Genomic DNA, 20,598 nt, shown 5'->3' on the forward strand with positions numbered 1-20,598 from the left:
CCTGGGAGTTCTTTTTCTTGATGATGAAAGGGGAGCACAACGTTTTTGATTAAGATCCAACTCTTCCGCTGGCACGCATCTCCAATCAATGTGATGCTACGAGGTATTCCTCCCAACTAAACAAGGTCTTAAATTCATCATTTAACGAATTACTCCGCAACAGTCGTGTGAGGATTTGAATTGTCACCTATTGGAGTGGTCCCTAAGATTCTTTTTCTTGATGACTGTAAAAAAGAACATGCCGGCAAGCGAAAAAGATGGGACAAGACGGGCGCACACTTTTGATGAGACCCGGCTCTTCCGCCGGCGCGCAGCTCCAATCAATGTGATGCTACGTGCCGGCGAGACTTGGCGGATCTGGGTGATATAAAATTAAGCATTCCACGTTCTTCAAACCAAGGCTTCAAAACGGCAGGAAATCTATCCATGGATTATATAATAACATGCTGTCCATGTCAACGATAGGCTTCATGTTGTTCCGACTACCGCGGATAACAAATTTATTTATTTACTTAATTTATTTTTTATGCTCTAGATTGGGATACAGGGTCCTACCAAATTTTGTTAGAATGAAGCCTCATTTTAAAATATTTTTAAATTAAATTATTGGATTAAGTGGAATGATTTCAGATTCACAAGACAATGTTTGGCATTGGCTGGGCCAATGTGCTGCTATTCTACGTGTAAGGGTCTAGTGGTCAAGGCAACAACAGCCAGAGGACGTGTGAGGTAGCATCTTAGGTGTGTTTCTCCTTCAAGATTGATGGGAGTGCAGGTCTAATTGAAGATCAGCACAATGTACATTCTTACCTAAATTATTGGATTACATGAAATGACAGAGCACGTAAGTTCCGAGTTACAGGCGGCGAATGGGTAGGGTTGGGCTGCATATGCGTCAAATTGGATGTTAGTCGGTCAAAACTTTGTCAACATAAATCTAACTTATTCATTAAATATGTCAAAAATCTAAACTTAAGCTTGACCTATTTATAAATAGATAATCTGATCCAATCCATATAAATTATTTATTAAATGGGTCAAGTTAGATTAGACAGGCTCAGTAGATTTAAATGAGTTAAATAGATTAAGCAGATTAGATTAAACGAGAAAAAAATAGATTACATACATTTCAAAATAGGCTAAACAATTAAGGTTATAATCCAGCCTACTTATTAAATAAGTCAAAATGGTTTCAAACATCAAAAGTCCAAATTTAAAAATGACTCATTTAATAAATAGGTCTCAAGTTGGTTGGTTGACTTATTTATGACCTGAACATATTTACCGCAAACCTGAATCTGTTTGAAGCAGGTTTGTTGCAGGTTGGGGTGACGGCTCAAATTATAAATTTCCACCCCAATTCAGAATCATAAACATTCACAAACTATCTTTGCATCATATCCCATTTATTTACCTTCTTGAGCAAAAACATAAAAATGGTGGCCTTAATCATTTAAAGATAGGTAGTACTGCAATTCCTTTATTATTTTTTCTATAAAAGTCCTCAATTTGGCAGAACTCTGCTGACAGCCTCTAAACTAACAACTAACTTGTCTTCAATATTTGCTGCTCCATGGCAAAAGAGATTTCTAGTTTGCATGCACTGGCTCTGTTGTAAGCCCAAATCCAAATGGGAAGAGTGGGTCGTAATGCGGGTCGCCCACGTTCATTGGGAGCTGATCCACAGACCTGAACCACGTCCGGGGGAGCTTGCCGGAGAACCCATAGTCACCAAAGAGAACATCAGCCACACCCTGGCCTTCAGTTCCAGGAAGCCATGCAGCCACAAATGCATCCATTTCGTCGATATATGGTTCGACGACGAGCGGCCGCCCGGAGATCAGTATGACAACACATTTGATGCTGCTGCAAACATTTTGGATCACCTTTGAGCCAGGGTCAGGTATTGTGAGGTTCAAATTGTCACCATCTGTTTCTGCATATGGATGTTCTCCAACCACAACAATAGCATATGAAAACTTGTTACTTGAGATCAACTCACTGTCAGGGTTCTCAGAGTAGATGACCTCAGTTTCTGCATCAACAGTGGACTGAATAGCATTGAGGATTGTGGTTCCTGTCAAAATGCATTAATTCATTATGTTCAGAATTTGAGAGCCTTGGCATTATGCAATGCATCCAGAGAGGAAGTGAACTTCAAATGTTTATTAAGCTTTTACCGGTTGTGAGATTGTTCCCACTAAGTCCCTGCCAACTGATTGTCCACCCTCCACACTGATAGCCAAGGTTATCAGCATGGCTTCCAGCAATCAGGATTTTCTGTGTCTTCTTAGGAAGTGGCAGCATTGGACTGTCGCCGGACTTTCCATTCTTCAACAGCACAAGTGATTTCCTCACGGCTTCCCTCGCAAGCTCGCGGTGCTCCTATCGAAAAATTCAGCAGTTTTAGTCACTAAACAACATTAGTTTGGCTACGTCAATCTATACAGTGTTCTGTATATACTAATTAGACATCTGCAATGTTGGCATTGCTGCTAATTCTTGTTAGTAGGAAAAAAAAAAGAAGAAGAGTGAGTAGGCAGCAGGAGATTGTGATGAACCTTTTTCCCAAGCTGATCGGCTAAGCTAGGATCAGGGAAGGGGTTCTCAAACAAACCCATGGTGAACTTGACCCGAAGGATCCTTCTAACAGCATCGTCGATTCGACTCATGGGGATGATGTTGTTCTGAACTTGGTAGGTCAGGTCATCCCTGAACTCTTTGAAAGCATAAGGAATCATTACCTGTAAGAAGAAGGATAATAGACGACAAAAGAAAACATAAAGAGGTCAGAATTATCCAAGGTTTACTGCTGTAATAGTTTTGTTGCATCCCTTAAAAGCACTTGACCAAGTTCTCACTGGATCACTTAGTAGAAGCTACTTATGATTTTCTTGTCTCATATTTGATCTCTAAAACTACCTTAGCTTGTAGCATTCAAAAGTAGGCGGAGATTGATAGATACAATCTGTTCTACTCTCCTAGCAAAACTCATGAATACTGCAGCACCCAATGATCTTAAGATCATCTAAAAGAGCTTCCCTCAAAAAAGGTCATATAAAAGAGTGATACTGACCATGTCAATGCCGGCACTAATTCCAGCCTGGATCGAGTAGGAGTAATTTGCATGTGGAGGACTGGTGATCCTGTCTAGTCCCTCCCAATCGGTGATCACAAAACCCTATCATTTCAACACAAAGGAAAGAGGAAAAAAAGCAGCATCAGTGTATTATTGAGAATAAATTAGACATCGACATCAAGAAGACCAAGAAATGATAACTTCATTTGTTGGGGATATGGGAAGTAAGACAATCCACTAACCCTGAAATGTAGCAGGCCTTTGAGGAACTTAGTCACTAGGTAATGGTTGGCATGCATTTTTTCTCCATTCCAGCTTGAATAGGAAACCATCACTGTAGAGATACCTTTGATGATAGCATCGTAGTAAGGAGGCATGTGGATACTAAACAAACCGTGAGGACTAATGATGGTGTTGTTCTCATTAATGCCCATATATGTTCCTCCATCACCAACATAGTGTTTGGCACATGCAGCAACATTCCTCCTATAGAAGATAGAAGCAGAATTAATGATACCAGATGCATCATATAGAACAACTATAACCTGCTTTATTATAAGATAGCACTTCATCGCATAGTGTGCTGAGAACTTAAGGAAGATTTCCTGCATAAATTACATTATGTTCCCTTTAATTTTATTCCACACAGGCATATAGATTATAGAGACAAGATAGAGGAGAGAGAGAGAGGGAGGGAGGGAGAGAGAGCTTAAGTTAGCCTCTAGAACCACAAGGGAAAGAAACTCAGACCACCAACCATGTGGTACGACGGGCACTCAAAGACCTGGCAAATGATGGCCCATCCCACCCAAGAGTGCTTATGTCCTTTGGGAACTCATGGTGGCCGGAAACAATCCTTATGGTTTATAAAGTAATTGACTGACATTGATTTGATTCTGGATTTGTGAGTCCACTACCACCAAGAACTACAACTTCAGAGTTCAATTTCAAGATAGTGGTCTTGGAGGCAAGGTCTGCCGAATAGGGTTTGGGGCTTGCAGCAGTTGGAGACCGAGAATCATTCTGACTTGGCATCGGTTCGATAAGGTACGAGACGAACCGCCCAGCCTGAGTCGGTTCAGCGATCACTAAGCTACCTCCACTGTCGTACAATATTATGACATCGATTCCAAAATAGATAAACCTAAGAGACTGCATAGCAATAAAGTAAATTCTATAAATTAATGTAATTTTATTGAAGATGATATTGGTGGAAAAATCTTACTGTCCCGCTACAAATGGAACTCCTTTTCGAGAATTTGCTGGAATATCTCCTTGTAAGCCAGGAATTATCTCTGTCATTTCCTCGACGACCTTCGGATCTTCACTGTAGCTCTCATAACAACGACCCCATCGCGGATCTCTACAGACCTAAAGAAGATCATGCAAAGAATAAAAAAGATATTTTACTATTTTGTTGCAAGAGATGTTTCTAACAGAATTTATCTATTGCATAAAACATAAAATTCACAGAAACTGAATTTTCTTTTATTTTAAACTTTACCGCGACACATGGAGCAAAAGCATAAGGAATGCCTGTTGCTCTAACTTCAAGAGCAGTAGCTGCACCAATTTTCTTCACAAGCGCTGGATCCCTAAAAGAAAAGGAATTTTATATCAGAATTAAGACAGAACACTATGGATATACTAAGAATCTTTGTTTACAAAAATAGATATGAGAAGAAATTATTTTTCAATAATGAACAAATATATTCATTTGATTCATCATTTTTAGGGTGTCCTGAAACTTTTGTTAAAAATAGCAAACATAAGAAGCCATTTAGGCTCAAAGGACACTAGTTTACTACAAAGTTGTTTTCTGTATCTAAGATTTAGGACCCAAGAAGGGCTTTAAATTGAACAACAAAGAAAATGACAAATTTGGCTCTATCAATATATGCTAGATGAAGCCATACAACTATGAGAAAGTTTGACATTGACGAATAAGAAATGCTAATGTTAAGATCTTTCGCATTTATAATGCCATAATATTTAGATATGATAGTGGAACAGTTAGAAAAAACTAGAATGTTAGAAGGATGTCTGTTTAATGTGAACAAAAACTTTTCAACCCAGTCTGGATAGGGCCATCTATAGCACATTGAGCTGATATTTTTAGGAGACAGCCCGATTCTAGAATGTTGTGCTGATTGTGATTTGTGAATAGTTTTAACACTAATCCAATATTTAATGGCGCTCATGAAGCATATAAAAAGATATAGCTGATTTTTCAGTCTTTGGCCGAATTGGTTCAGAAATCAACAATGATGTCACTCCTACAGTCTATTGGAATACCTCCTGATATCTGCTGCCATATGTGTGCATGCAGGATATTAAGTGAACTGCCACTGTGTCAACCTTGTGCATAGACTAGTCATAGTTAAATGACAAATCACTGGGCAATTGACATGGAAAGTAAACCTGCAAGCCTCCTCCTATGAACCACCTTAGGTTTTTTATTTTTTCTTTTCTTTTCTTTTTTCTCTGAGAAACCCATGAGTATTAACCTTCACCTCATTCAGGTCTGCAAGACCTTACATTTTTATTTTTCATTTGCATGCGAAAGGAACAGGCAGTCTTATATATTTTTCACCTTGGCTGCATTTTATAGTCTGAAATAAGATAAGAAATTTGGGCTGAAATAATTAGATTGAAAAGGGTTAAAATGCTCTTCATATTCAAGTTTCTCTCACAATTATGGCTTCTAGTAAGTATTTGAAGTGACAGCTAATTAATTTTTGCATGCCTTCTAGTTTATGGTACTATCTTTTTCTTTTTTTTTGAGGGAAACTTTATGGTAGTATCATATCTATTATCTGCTAATTTGACATTCTCGTTGAACACAATATTTTTTGTGTTTTGCCATTAAAGGGGGAAAAGAAAAATCAGATCTATTTGTTTGATTATGTAAAGTACAAACATTTGTTAGACAGTCGAATTTATACTTTGTGATTCTAATGAAGAAAAGAGATGTTAGTAATATTTCTTGTTAACCTCAATAAAAAAGGAAAAAATAGAAAAGTGTACTGTTGCTTGTGTTTTCCTTCTCATATGTGAAGACTTGTTAGGTCTTGTAGCTTAATCAAGATTCCGCTTCAATAATTTTCCAGTCAAGTCTTAACGGCAAGCACACTTCACCACAGAGGTTTCTGAAAGATATAATTGGAAAAAATAGACCTCGAATATGAGGGTTGACTCTTTGATCTCCTTATTCAGAATATTTTTCTAACCATACCCAAAGAGTAAGTTAAACAGCTTAAGTACTACCTCTTTTAGTTGTTTTCTTCTTTTGTGGGGACCTCTATTAAATGTTCTACTTATTGTAAATATTGTGGAATATTGTTTTCCTATAAGAAACCTTTTTCCTCTTGATGGTTCATCAGTGCCCCGTTCTTCTTTGGAAATTTAAAAATAAAATCAAGAGACAAGACCCTGACATAACAGGTGGGATATAGAATTGCATTTCTATTCTTCTGACTAAATTATGCAGGTTCAAATGATGAAAGAATGGTATCAGCAGAAGCCCTTCTAACAAGAACCAGAATAGCACAAACTCTTTACAACCAAAGTAAAATAGCAGTAATTCAGAGACATGCTGGGGAACAAATAATTGAGTTACACTGCAAGAAATGATATACAAAACTGACATTAATCAATTCATATCATATATGTTCATGATAGAGAAGAAGTGATTTCATCAACAGATCAGTCCCCTGAGAATTTTATTGTATGTTAGAATTTAAATAGCATTAGAATTTCTTTTTTATCGACACAAAGTTTTATGACTTGAAAGTTGGAAATAAAGTTCCCAACACATGTCTTATCATATTTATTTAGTTTAAAGTTTGCCAACTAATTGTTGATCCTTCTTTCATTATTCATGAAAGTTTTAAACCAAAGATGCATCTGGTTTCTGCAAGCCACTTGCTCTTTAAGCTAACAGATGTTTCTTTTGGATTTTGGCCTTTTAAAGTCAATGGTAAACTTGTTTTGAAATACTTATCTGTGGATGGATGTTTTTCCTTAGAATTGCATCTGTTTGCTCCGCCTGTTGGTAACCACAAAAAGGGCCTGTGAAGACAAAATGAAGAGAGGGCAGTTCCATGTTGGATTAATTGCTTCTAACATTTATCTGGGGACTGTATGTTTGTTGTATGTTATAATGATTAAGAAAAATGGTTTCTACATTGGATTTCGTAATTTGTCAGTTCTGGATTCTTGGTGACTAGAGGCTGTCAGTTCAAAACCTTCAACTTCCTTTGCTTGTGCAGGGACGGTGGTCTATGGCAAATTAAGGTTGTGCATCAGGAGTAGAAGAGAGGCATAAATCCTCTGCACCAACAGTCTCAATCTACAAGGACAATGTTGTAGATTTGACTCCACTACCAGTCTGCTTCTAAATTTCTTTCCCTACTTATTGTTTATTTTTTACTTGTTTGCCAATTTAATTTATTCCTTTAAAAAAATGTACTCACTGTTAAAATAGACTGTTATGTTCACCATGATATATCAATTTCCTAGAAATATTAGTAGATTCATCAGGCAGCGTTAAGTGCGACACAAGAAATGATTCCCATAACAACAAACTATTTGGTCTCTAAACTACAATATACTAACCTCGCAGCTCCAAGCCCAATATTGTGTGGGAAAATGGTGGCATTGTAGGCATTATTGTGGCCATGAACAGCATCGATGCCATAAATCATTGGAATTCCCAGACGTGTAGACAGAGCTGCCTTCTGCATCACAGTTATCATATTCATCCATGTCTCAGCAGAAGCCTTAGGTGCAGGCACACTTCCTCCTCCACTGAGTACACTACCTGCAACACATATTTAGCTTAACAACAACAACTATATTTTTCCATGTTTTACTTATTCTGAATTTAATGGAGACTGAAATATGTACCTATAGAATAATTCTTTATGACATCATATGAAGCATTTTCCCTTGCAATTTGTGACATTTGCCCAATCTTCTCGGCAAGAGTCATCCGGCTTAATAAATCATTGATACGAACATTCAGTGGTTGCTTAGGGTCCTTATACTTCAAATAATCTGATCCTCCCATTGCCACCGAGAAACATATGAATAGAAGAATGAATAGATGACACCGGGAACTTGCCATCATACAATAATGGAATCTTCAGCTATTTGTTTACAGTTCTGAAAGGAGGAATCCTTAAGTAAGGAAAGCCAATTTGGAAAGAACAAATTTATGAGTAGAGTCTATATATTAATCAAAGATTTTAGAATATGCATGGTAAAAAGTACATGAAGCTAGCAATTTTACTATAAGTAATACATCCACCATCTGCTATTCAAAGAAGCATTGTCATGTTAATATGATATCTACCTACTTGATTATTTCCTCCTATGACTTGAAAAGAACACTGATCCTGAGGATCTAGAATCAGGTAACAACCCCACAACCCCCCCTCTCCCCTCCAAACCCAAATAAAAAAAAATAAAAGATGAAGAAGATATGAAGCATAGCCTAAGCAGAATCTACCAATAAAAGAGATCTTTGAAAAAGGGTGAGAAGCAGTTAAGATACTAGGAAACAAAAGAAGTGAAAATGAATATAATCACCAACAAAGATTGGAAAAAGAACATCAGTAAAAAATGAATTTGTTGAAGAACTGAATGATAACTTTTGATATCCATGGCCTCAGGTAAGGGGAACAAGTTGATGTCAGATGTACAAGATCAGCATGGAGCTAAAAACTATCTAAAATTAAAGGAAGATCTTCCTTCAACAAAAGGTGATTGTTAGAAATCAATGAAAATAACAGGTCTGAAGAGTCTTGGGATTGTGAACATCATTTGCCTTCCAATAATTTGACCTATAGTCAATTTTAGGAGCCATGATAATGATGTCATTCCTCCACCAATTAACAAACAACTTATAAGTTATAACCTATGACAAGTACCTCACTGCTACATAAGTCATACAGCCAGACAAAGATTAACATCTTTGTTCTCTCTCGCTTTCTCAGCCAGACAAAGATTAACATCTTTGTTCTCTCTGTCTCTCTCTCTCATATGTGTATGTAAGCATCTTGTTTGCTTCCAAAGAACTTGTTGAGAAGGGTTTTTGCAACCTGTAAGTGTTAACTCAGCTGGCTGGCATCCCTCTTCTAGGGGACTGCCCTTTCAGGAGGTCCAGGATTTAAACTTTTAGATGATACTTTAACACCATATTGTTCAAACAAAAAAAGAAAAAGAAAGAAAGAAAAGGGTTTTAGCGAATAGAAAAGACAGCATCACTATTTGTTGTGACTTCACCAGAACCTGTTTTATGGTACATAATTTTATGTTAGAAAACATATGAACAACAGAACAACTGCTCGAAATCATGAAGACAGTAAGACATCTATTGATTATATAATTAAAAGAAGTAACATATAAATGAATAACATCAGCAGGGATGCAGACACAGATACAGAACACACCCACACCCAAGCCCATGCTCACACCACCTACACACCAAGTGCACTAGAGTTCATATGACACAGAAGACTAGTTACTTTCACATGAACTTAAAAATGGATAAGCACATGGAGATCTGATAAGGGGCTTCTTGTTGAGTCTCTTGTGGGACTTTCTGGTTTTCCCTGGGGCTCCTTGCCTACCTTGTTCCTCATTTCATGACCAATGAAATGTGAGGTGGATGCCCAAGAATTATTTCAAAAAAATTTAATAAAAATAACGATACAGAGCCACAAACATTTGGCAAAAAATTAGACCTATCATCTATTCTTTGGAGATGTAATATATGTTGACAATAAGATGCCAAATAATAGGTGTCATGAGTTGATAATTTATGTGCTAGCAAGAGCATGGTGTATTCAGTTTTTAGTAGGAACCAAGGAAGCGAACACTGGATTAAATATCACATCCTGCATTTTGTTGTATATGATTTGAGTTGTAATTCATGCGTATAATTTCACCCCAATACACATCATCAACAAACAAAACATAATCTAGAGAATGTCCAATCACTATGTTAATCAGAAAAGCACACATATAACCAAATAATAATCAGAATCTTTTATTTTTTCCTCCCAAAGAAATAATTTGCATCTCGGTGTGAATAAAAAAAAGGAAAGAAAATAAAGAAAATAATTGCAGGTTCCTCTATTTCGCCAAAAAAGTAATGTCAATACTGGTGAACCCCTTCTTAGGGTCCCCCTCCCTTTCTCTAAAAAATAAAACCACTACTAATATTAGAACTGCAAGTTTGCCAAGATATTGTAAAGAAAGGCGTGTAGATAAAAGCATGAACACTCGAAACCATAAAAACAGCAAAAAGCCTGCTTTTAGTGGACCCTAATGGTTACATACCCACAAACTACGAATGCATTAGGCTTACAAAGAAGCAATTGAGAAAGTGGAGAGGAAGAGCTGCAGTAAAAGAAAAGTTAGCCCTTGTGGGATTATATAACATGTAACAGTTCATAAGGTGGACCGCAAACCAGATAAGAAATATTTGTTAAAAAGTTGTTTGTTGCCAAACAGAAAAAGTACTAGAAACCAAATTCAGTTCCATCACGGCGTCGAAAACTCTGCACACAATTCATTACTACCAAACTTGTCAGATTAGAAGATAAAACTCCGAATGGTCGTTTCCCAACTTTCTGTTTGCAAACTGGAAAGCACTAAAACTTTTTCTCCTCTCAGCAAAAAGAAAGAAAGATTGAAAGTGCAATCCCAACAAATTCCTAAAGTTTTTGAATTCAAGCATCCACTAAAAGGGAGATGCGAGGCAAGAGAACAATGCAAGTTCTATTAACAAACATTGACAAACTAAAGCAGTACAAAAAAATAAAAGAAAGAACGAAAGGAAGGAAGAGTAGAAAACATACACTACTAATATATGGGATCAATGAAAGCAATAGAAGAAGAGTATGAAGGAAGGAAGGAGAGATGGATTTATATAGAGAAGGTATAGGTTGGCAAAGGGCGGATAGCGGCACAACTTCGCGACGGAAATCCTACCTAATTGGATTTGAATGAATAACCAACAGGAAAGAATACGAACGTAGGATAAATCCATGAAGAGTTTGATATCAAGTCAAAGTTTACTGCTTCCAATTGGGACGCTATCAAATTAGTATGCTTTAGTTTAGGTTGTAAATAGGATTATCCAATTGGAAGGAATAGCCCGAGATTTTCGTGTTGATGGAGAAAGGAAGTAGATTGCGCGTAACCGCTTCTAAACTTTCATGGATAAATCGACCCCTCTCTTATTATGTCTTTTATTTTCGCCATAAGGAAAAAAACAAAAAAAATCTGTTTCAGCAAATAGGGCTGAAAGTGGGGTCTGTACCCGAACTCAGCCTAATTTTTTTTGTCGCGGTTCAGATTGGGCTTAGGCCGAAAGAATTTGAATAATCTAGACCCGAGCTCGAACACCATCGGACCGGCTCGAATCCGATTGAAGTTTAACATTTCATAATATTGTTTCATAAGTAAAAATTAGTTAGAAATTAGGTTTTCTCCTATAACATAAATAAATGATACATGATACATTATTATCAGTTAAACCTATTTTAATTTTTTCTTTGCTTTCTTATTATTCTCTCTAAATAACAACATACAAAAATAAATTAATTCGAACTTGAATCTGGGATCCATTTCAGACTCAGGCTCGAGTCGAGCTCACGCCAGGCTAATGACATACCTGAGCCTGACCCCAAAAATAAATAGGCTATACATTTAAGCCCAAATCCAATTTGAATTCTCTCAGGAGCCCAAAGCCCGACCCGAGCCCATTTTCAGCCTTATGAGCAAAAGATAAGGATATATAGAAGAAAAAATAAAAAGTATCTTTCTCTACCAAGAAATTAAAACTAAGAAGCATGTTTACCAAATTCATATAATTAATTTTGTTAGAATTATAATATTACAAACTTTTCTCTCCGTGTTAACACCTCATGCTTTTAGACTCTCACAGTCCTTGCTGGCATATGTTGCACATGCAATGATCTATCCATTTTGGATAATGAAAAACTAGTTTTGAATCACATATTTTTTTTATTCTCATTTATTTTTGTATAAAATATATTTATTATTATAAAAGTTTATTGTTTAAATAATTAAATAGAAGAGAAGAAAATAAAAATTATGAAAAGAATATATATGATGGATAGCTTATAATTTAGGAGATACATGATATTTATCAAAAGCTATCTCAAGTTAAAATGGATGTCATAAGGATAGCACCTATATAATATTTGAACCTCATCACGGTCTCTACTCTTATATTTGAAATAAGTTTGATAAAGTTTTCTTTTTATAATGCATGCTATATAAGGGCAACACCATGATGCTGCTATCAGGTAATATTTGAAACTCATCTCAGTCCATTCTTATATTTGAAGAAAAAAAAAGTATGGCTAAGTTTTCTATTATAATTTAGTCAAATTCTATATATTTGATAAATAAAAATCAAAACTGCCTTTGTTCTTGGTGTTACCGATAGATACCTTTGCTATTGGTAGATAAGCTGGAACAACCTGTCTCTCTCTCTTCCTAGATTTCAGCCCTTTCATTAATTGATGTTTCAATCTCATATATTTGAAAAGTAAAAGATGAGATTTGCCATCCAATTTATCTCACTCTATCCCACCAAATTTGCCCAAATTATGGAAATATGCTCACATCCTCTCCCACTCTCTCTCCGCAAGTCATCTACTAACGATAATCTTGTAGTTGGGAAGTAGCGATGGCGAGAGAGAGAGAGAGAGAGAGAGAGAGAGAGAGAGGAAAATTATAGGACTCAAATTTGATCCATCTGACCATCCATCCTCCTCTTTAATAGTTACTTTTTCTCCTATCAAAATGGGGAAAGTTCAATTCAATATCATTCTAAAATCCTACAATATTTGACTTTTCAAACTATGTTTTTCAAATTTCCCTTTAAGCATATTGTTAGATTCAAGAAATAAAAAATCAACTCCATATAAGATACTTATCATTTTGCTTTATTTTTATTTTAATAAATTCATATGTTAAATTTATTTACTTTTATTTTATTGATTTATATTTTTATATTTTTATAGTTATTTTTTTAAGCATATTTTACAAACCCAATTACTAATCTATTTAGATTAGAAAGAAATCCAAAACCGGCTACATTATTAATAATATTTGTTTTCCAGAAAAACTTTACTTTCATGTCTATTTGCATTTTTGACAAATCTTATCTCTCTATCTTTATTTACATTTTTTTTTTTGAATAGCAGCGGTGTGACACCATCCAGAGATCCACCAAAAGTATACTTCAATTCTGCAATCCTACTAATAATATCACCTTGGCCATCAAATTTATGAAACCATATAGAGCTGGAATTACTGAAAAATTAAAATATTCCAGTAGGCAAAAATAATTGTGAAGAATTTATTTAAAACTGGAATGGATTAAAACATCAAAAGAATAAAAACAAAAATCTATACCAAAAAAACATCCAAATAATTTGAATTTCCAACAGGAAGCTATCTTTCAGTTGCAACTTTTCATTTGTTTACTTGGTAGCAAAGTAATCTGATGCATAGTTGAAGTGATTCAAACATTTACAGTTAAAGTGATTTGAATGTGAAGTGATTCGATTCCACGGTTCTCTTTTGAATGTGCGAAGAATGCTTGTTTATGTTCTCTTTTTTTCATTCTTCTTTCTGCTTTGTGCTTCCAAAGATAAAAATCTTGCTAGAGAAAGAACCTGCCAAAAATTCTCTTTGGGATAATCAATTCAATATACATTTTTGGACTTTCTTAAAAATCAAAATTAACATCAAGATCATTTTAGAGATGGTTTAGAAGAACTAGTAGCTGAAAAAATTTCACGACCAACTTTTACAAATGCATAAAAAACCCTTCTATATTCAATGAGAGTATGCAGTTCACAACTTGCATAGTCCCTTACTAATTTTTTTTTACTATTAAAATAAAAAAAAGGTATCTTTTAGTGAGTTCCCCTTAGGTCTTCAAATGCATTGGGCCGCCCCTGCATGATTAGCCTAATGGCCATGATAGAAATAGAGCTCTCATATCATCTCATCAGCTTTGGCAATGGAATTATTCTCAACTCCATGGATTGAATTCTCGTATGTCTCCCCATCACCCCACACAGCATATGCATCCTCCCCATGGATGGCATCATCTCCGATCGTCATGGCCTCGTCACTGAGCCTAAGAGGCACCAGGAGCCTGATCAGAAGGCATATCAGTGAGGTGATGATCACATTGATGGCTACGATGAAAGCTATGCCTGCAAGCTGCACGCCTATTTGGCGAAAGCCCGCCGCAGCCCGGCCTTCCTTGAAAGCGTAGGCAAGCCCAATGTATCTGGGGTCATCACCAAAGAATAGATGGTTTAGGCTGGGATCGGCGAAGATGCCGGTGAGGATGCCGCCCAAGCTGCCGGCGATAGCGTGCGTGTGGAATATGGCGAGTGTGTCGTCGACTTTCTTAAGCCATTTGATCTTCTTGTGGAGCACCATCATGGTGAACCAAGGGATGCTTCCTGACAAAATGCCCATAATAATGGCAGCCCAACCTTGCACCAGACCTGTTCACAAATAAGAAAATTCCTTATGCTACAACTAGAGCTTGGCACATGCAAATTATTTCAATTTTTTAAAAGATTATTGTTTTTATATTTAAAATCACAACAAAAGACCAATATAAAGAGAGTATGAATGCACTCTGCCTATGGTACGCCATACCGATCCGAACCAAACAGTACCGAACATACCGTATTGTACCGATTCGGTATAGTACTGATGGCATACCAACACTCGGTACGCCAAAAAAATTTCGTACCGTACCGATATTATGCTAATGACGGCGAACCTTAACTCTACGATATATTCTAGAAGTAATGCAATGCTGCATGCAATATGACATAGAAGCCTTTTTACCTTGCAGTCTTGATTGAAAACTAGATTAGATGGTGCACTTTGCTAGGCTCAAAATATACTAAACCTGATCTCAGAGCATCAAATCCTGGATTGTTGAGCTAAGATGAATACCTGCAGCTGGGGTAATGCAGACAAGGCCAGTGATCATGCCCTGAACGGCGCCGATGACCGACGGTTTGGTGAAGAAAAGCATGTCAAGGCAAAGCCAGACAAGAAGGCTGGCGGCGGTGCAAACATGAGTGTTGACGACAGCCACGGATGCGTCGACGTTGGCCGCGTAGGGAGCCCCGCCATTGAACCCAGTCCATCCCATCCACAGCAAGCCAGCTCCAGCAAGAGTCAGCAGGATGTTGTTGGGTGGAAATCTCTCTCGGTCCTTCGCCATTCTGGGCCCAACCTGCAGTAGATTAAAAAATAAGTTAATACTCAGCTAATCATATAGAAAAAATGTTATGACTTATGATTACTTGCTTCTGATCTGTTGGGGGGAAAAGTTTCATGCATCTTCTTGTCCCCACTTGCTAATCATCCAAATCCTATATACTTACCCTCCCTCTATAAAATGACTACTAATTCTTATAAGTTTCCTCATGCAGGAGTTGGACTCTGTAATAGAAATCCATGTTCTAATCCCTCAAAATCTAATCCCGACTCTCTCGTCTAATTTTGATTTCAATCACGATCCAAATGTATTAGAGAAGATGGCCATTCCGATTCTAACAACGATTCAAATGTAATGGAGAATATGGCAATTCTAATCTCCATTCCAATCCATTCTGAATCTGATTCTTTTGGTTCGGGTCACGAATTAACAAACACACCAGCAATGCAATCCTAGTTCAGGCTATATGATAACATGAAGAAAGAACAAGAGGATGCGCATGCACTCACCCAGTAAGCCGCAGTAAATCCGGCGACACCCGAGGAGAGGTGAATGACGTAGCCGCCGGCGAAGTCCATGACACCAGCCTTGAACAAGAAGCCTTTGGGGCTCCAGATGCTGAAGGCGCCAATGGTATACGAGAAGGTCAGCCAGAGCGGCACGAACATCATCCAGGCCTTGAAGTTCATCCTGCCGAGCAGGGCACCGGCGATGAGAATTAAGGTGATGGCCGCGAAGACGAACTGGAAGTAGACCAGCGTGGCGGCGGGGTAGAGGCCGGCGTAGCCCTGGGCGACGAGGTATTTCCGGTCGAGGGCGGCGAGGTCGGGGCGGCCCCAGAAGGGGACCATGAGGTCGCCGAAGGCCATGCGGAAGCCCCAGCCGGACCAGCAGATAAGGACGGCCGCGAAGGCGTACAGGGCCATGAACGCCGAGTTCACCGCCCACTTCTTCTTCACGATGCTGCCGTAGAGGATCACTAGCCCGGGGACGCTCTGCACCCCGACCAACGTCGCCGCCACCAGCTGCCATGAGTTGTCGCCCGAGTTCAGCCACTCGGGGGTTGACATCTTCGATTCTCCTCTGCTTTCCTTTCTTTGGCCTTCCCTTCTCTTCTCCAAGACGAGAAAAGAAGAAGAAGAAGAAGAAGAATCGAAGATGCGGAGGAATGATTCCCTTTCCTTTCGCGACATCAACCGTTGGATCACACAATAGCCGCATCGCGAGCTGTGCAGATAGAGAAGGAACGAGATTGAAGTGCTTTGAAAGCTGTGTAAGATGCGATCCAACGGTTAGGGTCGCGAAAGAAGCCGACCGTTTTTTCGCGCGAACGATACGACCCAAACCGTGTGACAACTGGCACCAGGCGGCCGTCTTCCGGAAACTAAGGAGATTCACGGGAGGAGGGCAACTATTTTGTTAACTTCCGTATACGGGGTTTGTCGCTCGGAAATTTAGAGAGAGAGGTTACGCGGCCCAAGGAGCTACCCCACATGTCAAGTCCAGCATGGCAATGATGTGGCATCTCATGGGTCGCCCAAATTCCAACCGGGCCTGGAATGCACCAATCAAATTGTGCCATAGAGATTGGAGATTGTTTGGGGGGACGCGTTGAGCTGCTTGGCGATACTAGGAATTCAAATGGAAGGGGATTTAGAGCTCCGAACAGAAGGAGAAAGCCAGTTGGAGACAACTAGGAGGTGATTCGTGGAGATTCTAATTTTGGATTCTAGGGAGGAGCAGGGACAGGTTGGTTGCTCAAATTTTTTTTGGAAGTTATGTTAAAACTTATAATATTTGTTGTTCTTTTTTTGGTAAGCTCGGAATATTTATGTCAAAAAATCTCTAGTATATATATAGGCCAGAGCATAGCATGCATGTTACACTCTCTTTGCAGTTTTGGTTTTTTGTTAACTATAGATTATACATGCAGTGAATGTCTATGTACCATCACATTGAGGGGGGGGGCCTAAACAACGTGGCCATGCACTAGGCCAATCACTTTGTTTCTTTTTTTTAGGCGATCATCGAGATAGGCGCATAATAAATTGGGTCTATAAAAAATAAGATAAGGTGATTAGCATGGTGCACCACCATATAGTGCATATCGTGTAGGGTATCATATCTCCAATGAGAGGAGCAAGACAATTTAGTTGGAAAATGCTTTGGGTGCCGATACCGAGCACCAGCGAGTTATACCTATATATGGTCAAGCCAAATCACATGAGAATTGCTAGTGTCCATAAAGAAAAAAAAGGAGCCCTGTAGAATTACCAAAAAGTTGTCATGCTGAGGGCCAAACTTTCCTAACATTTGCACACCTAAGTAGCCCCTTTCATTATTGTCTAAGAACATGTCTTTAGTCAGGCTCAATAACTATTTTCACATAAACAAACATAATTTACTCATCCATATTTTTCTTTCACATTTGCAACTATAATGTCTCATTATCGGCTAGGAAATTATCTATGGGCTTAGCACCAAAAATATAACTATTTTTCTTTCACAGTTGCAACTATAATGTCTCATTTTCAGCTAGAAAATTATCTATGTGCTTAGCACAAAAAATGATGATGATGATGAAGAAGAAAGAATGCAACTAATCAAGACACGCATTTTTTGCTCTGGAAAATTGAACACATATTTAGAGAGGCCATGTGAGTGATATTTTGAGTTATGCTACCAAAGCCTTTTTGTAGGAAATAATATCAGATGCATCACATGTGGAGCCAAATTTGCAGGCCAACAGTTCATCTACAATTGTTGTTTCTTCTTTTAGATTTGCATGTTATCGAAAGAATGTGGCATAGGTCACGGTGACTGATAATTTTTCCATTTTCACCACAAGCATTGAACATGACTCCAACCCAAAGGTGCCCCTACCCTTAGTTGGATTAATTAGAACCAACATATGGAATTTATGAGCCCGCTATTTACAGGCACCTCCATGCAAATGGGATTGATTGAATGCATGGATGACTATGATCTTGTGGACAGGAAAAAAACAATCACAAGCATTGCACATGTGAAGAGTGACCAATTTAAGTTCATGAATGGCTGAAGAGGGGAGGGTGGAGTGGATTTCTACTTTTGCTTGAGGTCGAGTAGAGGGATTTGTGACTGATTTATACTTCCATTTCGCATCAGTTAGATAATCACAATGACCTTTCGCACCAAAATTGAGAAAAATAATAAGAAGCGCAAATATAGTATAGTATAGTATTGTGTATACTAGTATAATATAGTATATACTAGTATATAAACTATAGTACATACTAGTGTAGTATAGTATATACTAGTATAGTATTGTATATACTAGTATAGTACAATATATACAATTATAGTATCATATATAATATTGGCTGCTCACAGCTCTAGCATGAGTACAATCAGCTACATCATAATCAAGCAAGCTACACAAAGTAAAAGGAACGGAAGACTGCTGAGTCCAAAAAAACTCTTCCGAATGATGCGCAGCAAAGAACGCGACCTAGTCAGCAGCCTGCTTTGCCTTCCGAAAGACATGCCTGACCTGGAGAACCTGGCACTCCCATAACATTCGGCAAATGTCGCCCAGAAGCGAGTACTCCACCGCCTCTCGCCCCTCCTCCCTAAGGCGCGCCATCAAGGAGGCTGAGTCCCCCTCCAGAATGATACAACCGGCTTGCAGAACATATCTCGCATAGAAAAACTCCTCCCATGCTGCCCTCAGCTCCGCCCCAAAAACCGATGCCTCGAAGGGCTACAACCTCCTGCTGCAATCAGCCTGGCATCATGATCTCCGATGATAAATGCCACTCCCGCCCGATCATCACCGACGGGCAGACTCGCATCGAAATTCACCTTTAGATGGCCAAGGGGTGGGGGCTCCCAAGAAACAAAAACAAACCTGGGGTCTGTGGTAGCGGAGAGGGGGTCTCAGATGTCCCTAGCCATCGCAGATGAGTCAGACTCAGCAACCTCAACAATCTCCACTGCCTGACGGAGAGCTCGCTCTACAACAGACCTCAGGAGAGCGCTCCTTCCCTCAAAGACTCTAGCATTCCTGTCTAACCAGATATGATACGCCAAGTAGACCACAGCAATACCCCAACTTGCAGTGCTCGGCGATCGTAGAGCAGTCCTCACTCGCCGTAAAAAGTCCCCCACACCAAAACCAAGCTCCGGTAAGAGGAAGGATGCCCTCCTCCAAACCTGAGCTGTCCGTGGGCACTCAAATAACACGACTGATAATCTCCACCAAATTCGAGCAGTCAACACACATCGGAGAAACCCCAATCCCCCTCCTAGACAACATACTTCTGGTCGGCAGGCAATCCCAGACCACCTTCCAACTGAACCATGCCACCCGGGGGTGAGCCCGCATCCTCCAGATCTACCTGCCATCACAACGCTTGGGCGACACCCCCCCATCAATACCTATATGTCAGCTGCCCTCACCCTGGCTGACCCAGTCGCTACCCACACCTGCCTATCCAGCCCATCCTGAGGGATCGGAGTGGCAAGTAACCGCTCCGCTAACTGTGTCTCAAAAATCTCCCTGATCACGACCTCATCCCATTGGCCCTCGCTAGAGACCATCAGATCACTGACTCTACGTCTAGCCAGTCTCGCAGAGTCGACCATCGTCGGCATCCTACAAAGCGGTAGTCCAGCTAGCCACCTGTCCTCCATAATGTCAATGGACTGTCCATCACCAACCATCCACCTGATTGCCAAAAGTACTGAGTGGGCAGAAGAACAGATCACCCACCAAATGAAGAAACACTGGTGCCCATTTTCGAGCTCCTCCCGCATCGAGTGGGCACCGTACTTCACCCTCAACAGGGCGCACTACAGACTATCCGGCTCCAGAAAAAACCTGGCGGCACGCTGTGCTGCTAGAAACCTCCCGCTGCGCCAACAGTGACAAAACCCCCAAACCTCCATGTCTAAGAGGCTGACAGACAACCTTCCAAGCCACCAGATGAATACCTCACATTTCCTCTTGCCATGCACTAGGCCAATCACTTTGTTCTTTTTTTTTAGGTGATCATCGAGATAGGCGCATAATAAATTGGGTCTATAAAAAATAAGATAAGGTGATTAGCATGGTGCACTACTATATAGTGCATATCGTGTAGGATATAATATCTCCAATTAGAGGAGCAAGACAATTTAGTTGGAAAATGCTTTGGGTGCCGATATCGAGCACATGCAAGTTATACCTATA

General features: G+C 39.1%; 2 protein-coding genes across 10 annotated transcripts; both read right to left on the reverse strand.

Moving 5' to 3' along the window:
• Positions 1-1,371: 1,371 nt before the first annotated feature.
• On the reverse strand, positions 1,372-11,069 carry LOC103708257 (uncharacterized). 8 transcript variants are annotated; one of them, XM_039129523.2, is made up of 10 exons: positions 10,948-11,069; positions 7,988-8,245; positions 7,697-7,901; positions 4,584-4,674; positions 4,305-4,450; positions 3,322-3,565; positions 3,077-3,181; positions 2,562-2,744; positions 2,181-2,385; positions 1,372-2,077 (listed from the first exon to the last, which is right to left on the reverse strand). In XM_039129523.2, the coding sequence occupies exons 2-10, from the start codon at positions 8,208-8,210 to the stop codon at positions 1,590-1,592; spliced, it is 1,890 nt and encodes a 629-aa protein (XP_038985451.1). In that variant the 5' UTR covers positions 8,211-8,245; positions 10,948-11,069; the 3' UTR covers positions 1,372-1,589. The 8 variants fall into 8 exon arrangements, with proteins under 8 accessions (XP_038985451.1, XP_038985449.1, XP_088577384.1 ...); XM_039129521.3 differs by lacking the exon at positions 10,948-11,069 and adding an exon at positions 10,427-10,635; XM_088721258.2 differs by lacking the exon at positions 10,948-11,069 and adding an exon at positions 10,427-10,499 and having other exon boundaries at positions 7,988-8,260.
• A 2,820-nt stretch (positions 11,070-13,889) lies between these two features.
• On the reverse strand, positions 13,890-16,480 carry LOC103707211 (ammonium transporter 2 member 5-like). 2 transcript variants are annotated; one of them, XM_008791617.6, is made up of 3 exons: positions 15,896-16,480; positions 15,116-15,401; positions 13,890-14,652 (listed from the first exon to the last, which is right to left on the reverse strand). In XM_008791617.6, exons 1-3 carry the CDS (start codon positions 16,454-16,456, stop codon positions 14,129-14,131), a joined length of 1,371 nt encoding a protein of 456 aa, XP_008789839.3. In that variant the 5' UTR covers positions 16,457-16,480; the 3' UTR covers positions 13,890-14,128. The 2 variants fall into 2 exon arrangements, with proteins under 2 accessions (XP_008789839.3, XP_088579162.1); XM_088723036.2 differs by having other exon boundaries at positions 15,116-15,434.
• Positions 16,481-20,598: the final 4,118 nt, after the last annotated feature.

This window comes from Phoenix dactylifera, chromosome 5 (assembly GCF_051530095.1).
Source record: "Phoenix dactylifera cultivar Ajwa chromosome 5, Ajwa_hap1_PhDact_Kaust_v1.1, whole genome shotgun sequence".
NCBI lineage: Eukaryota > Viridiplantae > Streptophyta > Magnoliopsida > Arecales > Arecaceae > Phoenix > Phoenix dactylifera.

What these genes read in the sequence shown, in the direction of transcription:
- LOC103708257 (XM_039129523.2), bottom strand. Translation starts at nt 8,210, where the DNA reads ATGATGGCAAGTTCCCGGTGTCATCTATTCATTCTTCTATTCATATGT. An exon ending in CTTTTGCTCCATGTGTCGCG is followed by an intron (nt 4,451 to 4,583) that starts GTAAAGTTTAAA and finishes GATCTTCTTTAG; the next exon opens with GTCTGTAGAGATCCGCGATG. An exon ending in CCGATCAGCTTGGGAAAAAG is followed by an intron (nt 2,386 to 2,561) that starts GTTCATCACAAT and finishes ATTTTTCGATAG; the next exon opens with GAGCACCGCGAGCTTGCGAG.
- LOC103707211 (XM_088723036.2), bottom strand. Translation starts at nt 16,456, where the DNA reads ATGTCAACCCCCGAGTGGCTGAACTCGGGCGACAACTCATGGCAGCTG. An exon ending in GATTTACTGCGGCTTACTGG is followed by an intron (nt 15,435 to 15,895) that starts GTGAGTGCATGC and finishes CTATATGATTAG; the next exon opens with CTGAGTATTAACTTATTTTT. An exon ending in CTGCATTACCCCAGCTGCAG is followed by an intron (nt 14,653 to 15,115) that starts GTATTCATCTTA and finishes ATTTGTGAACAG; the next exon opens with GTCTGGTGCAAGGTTGGGCT.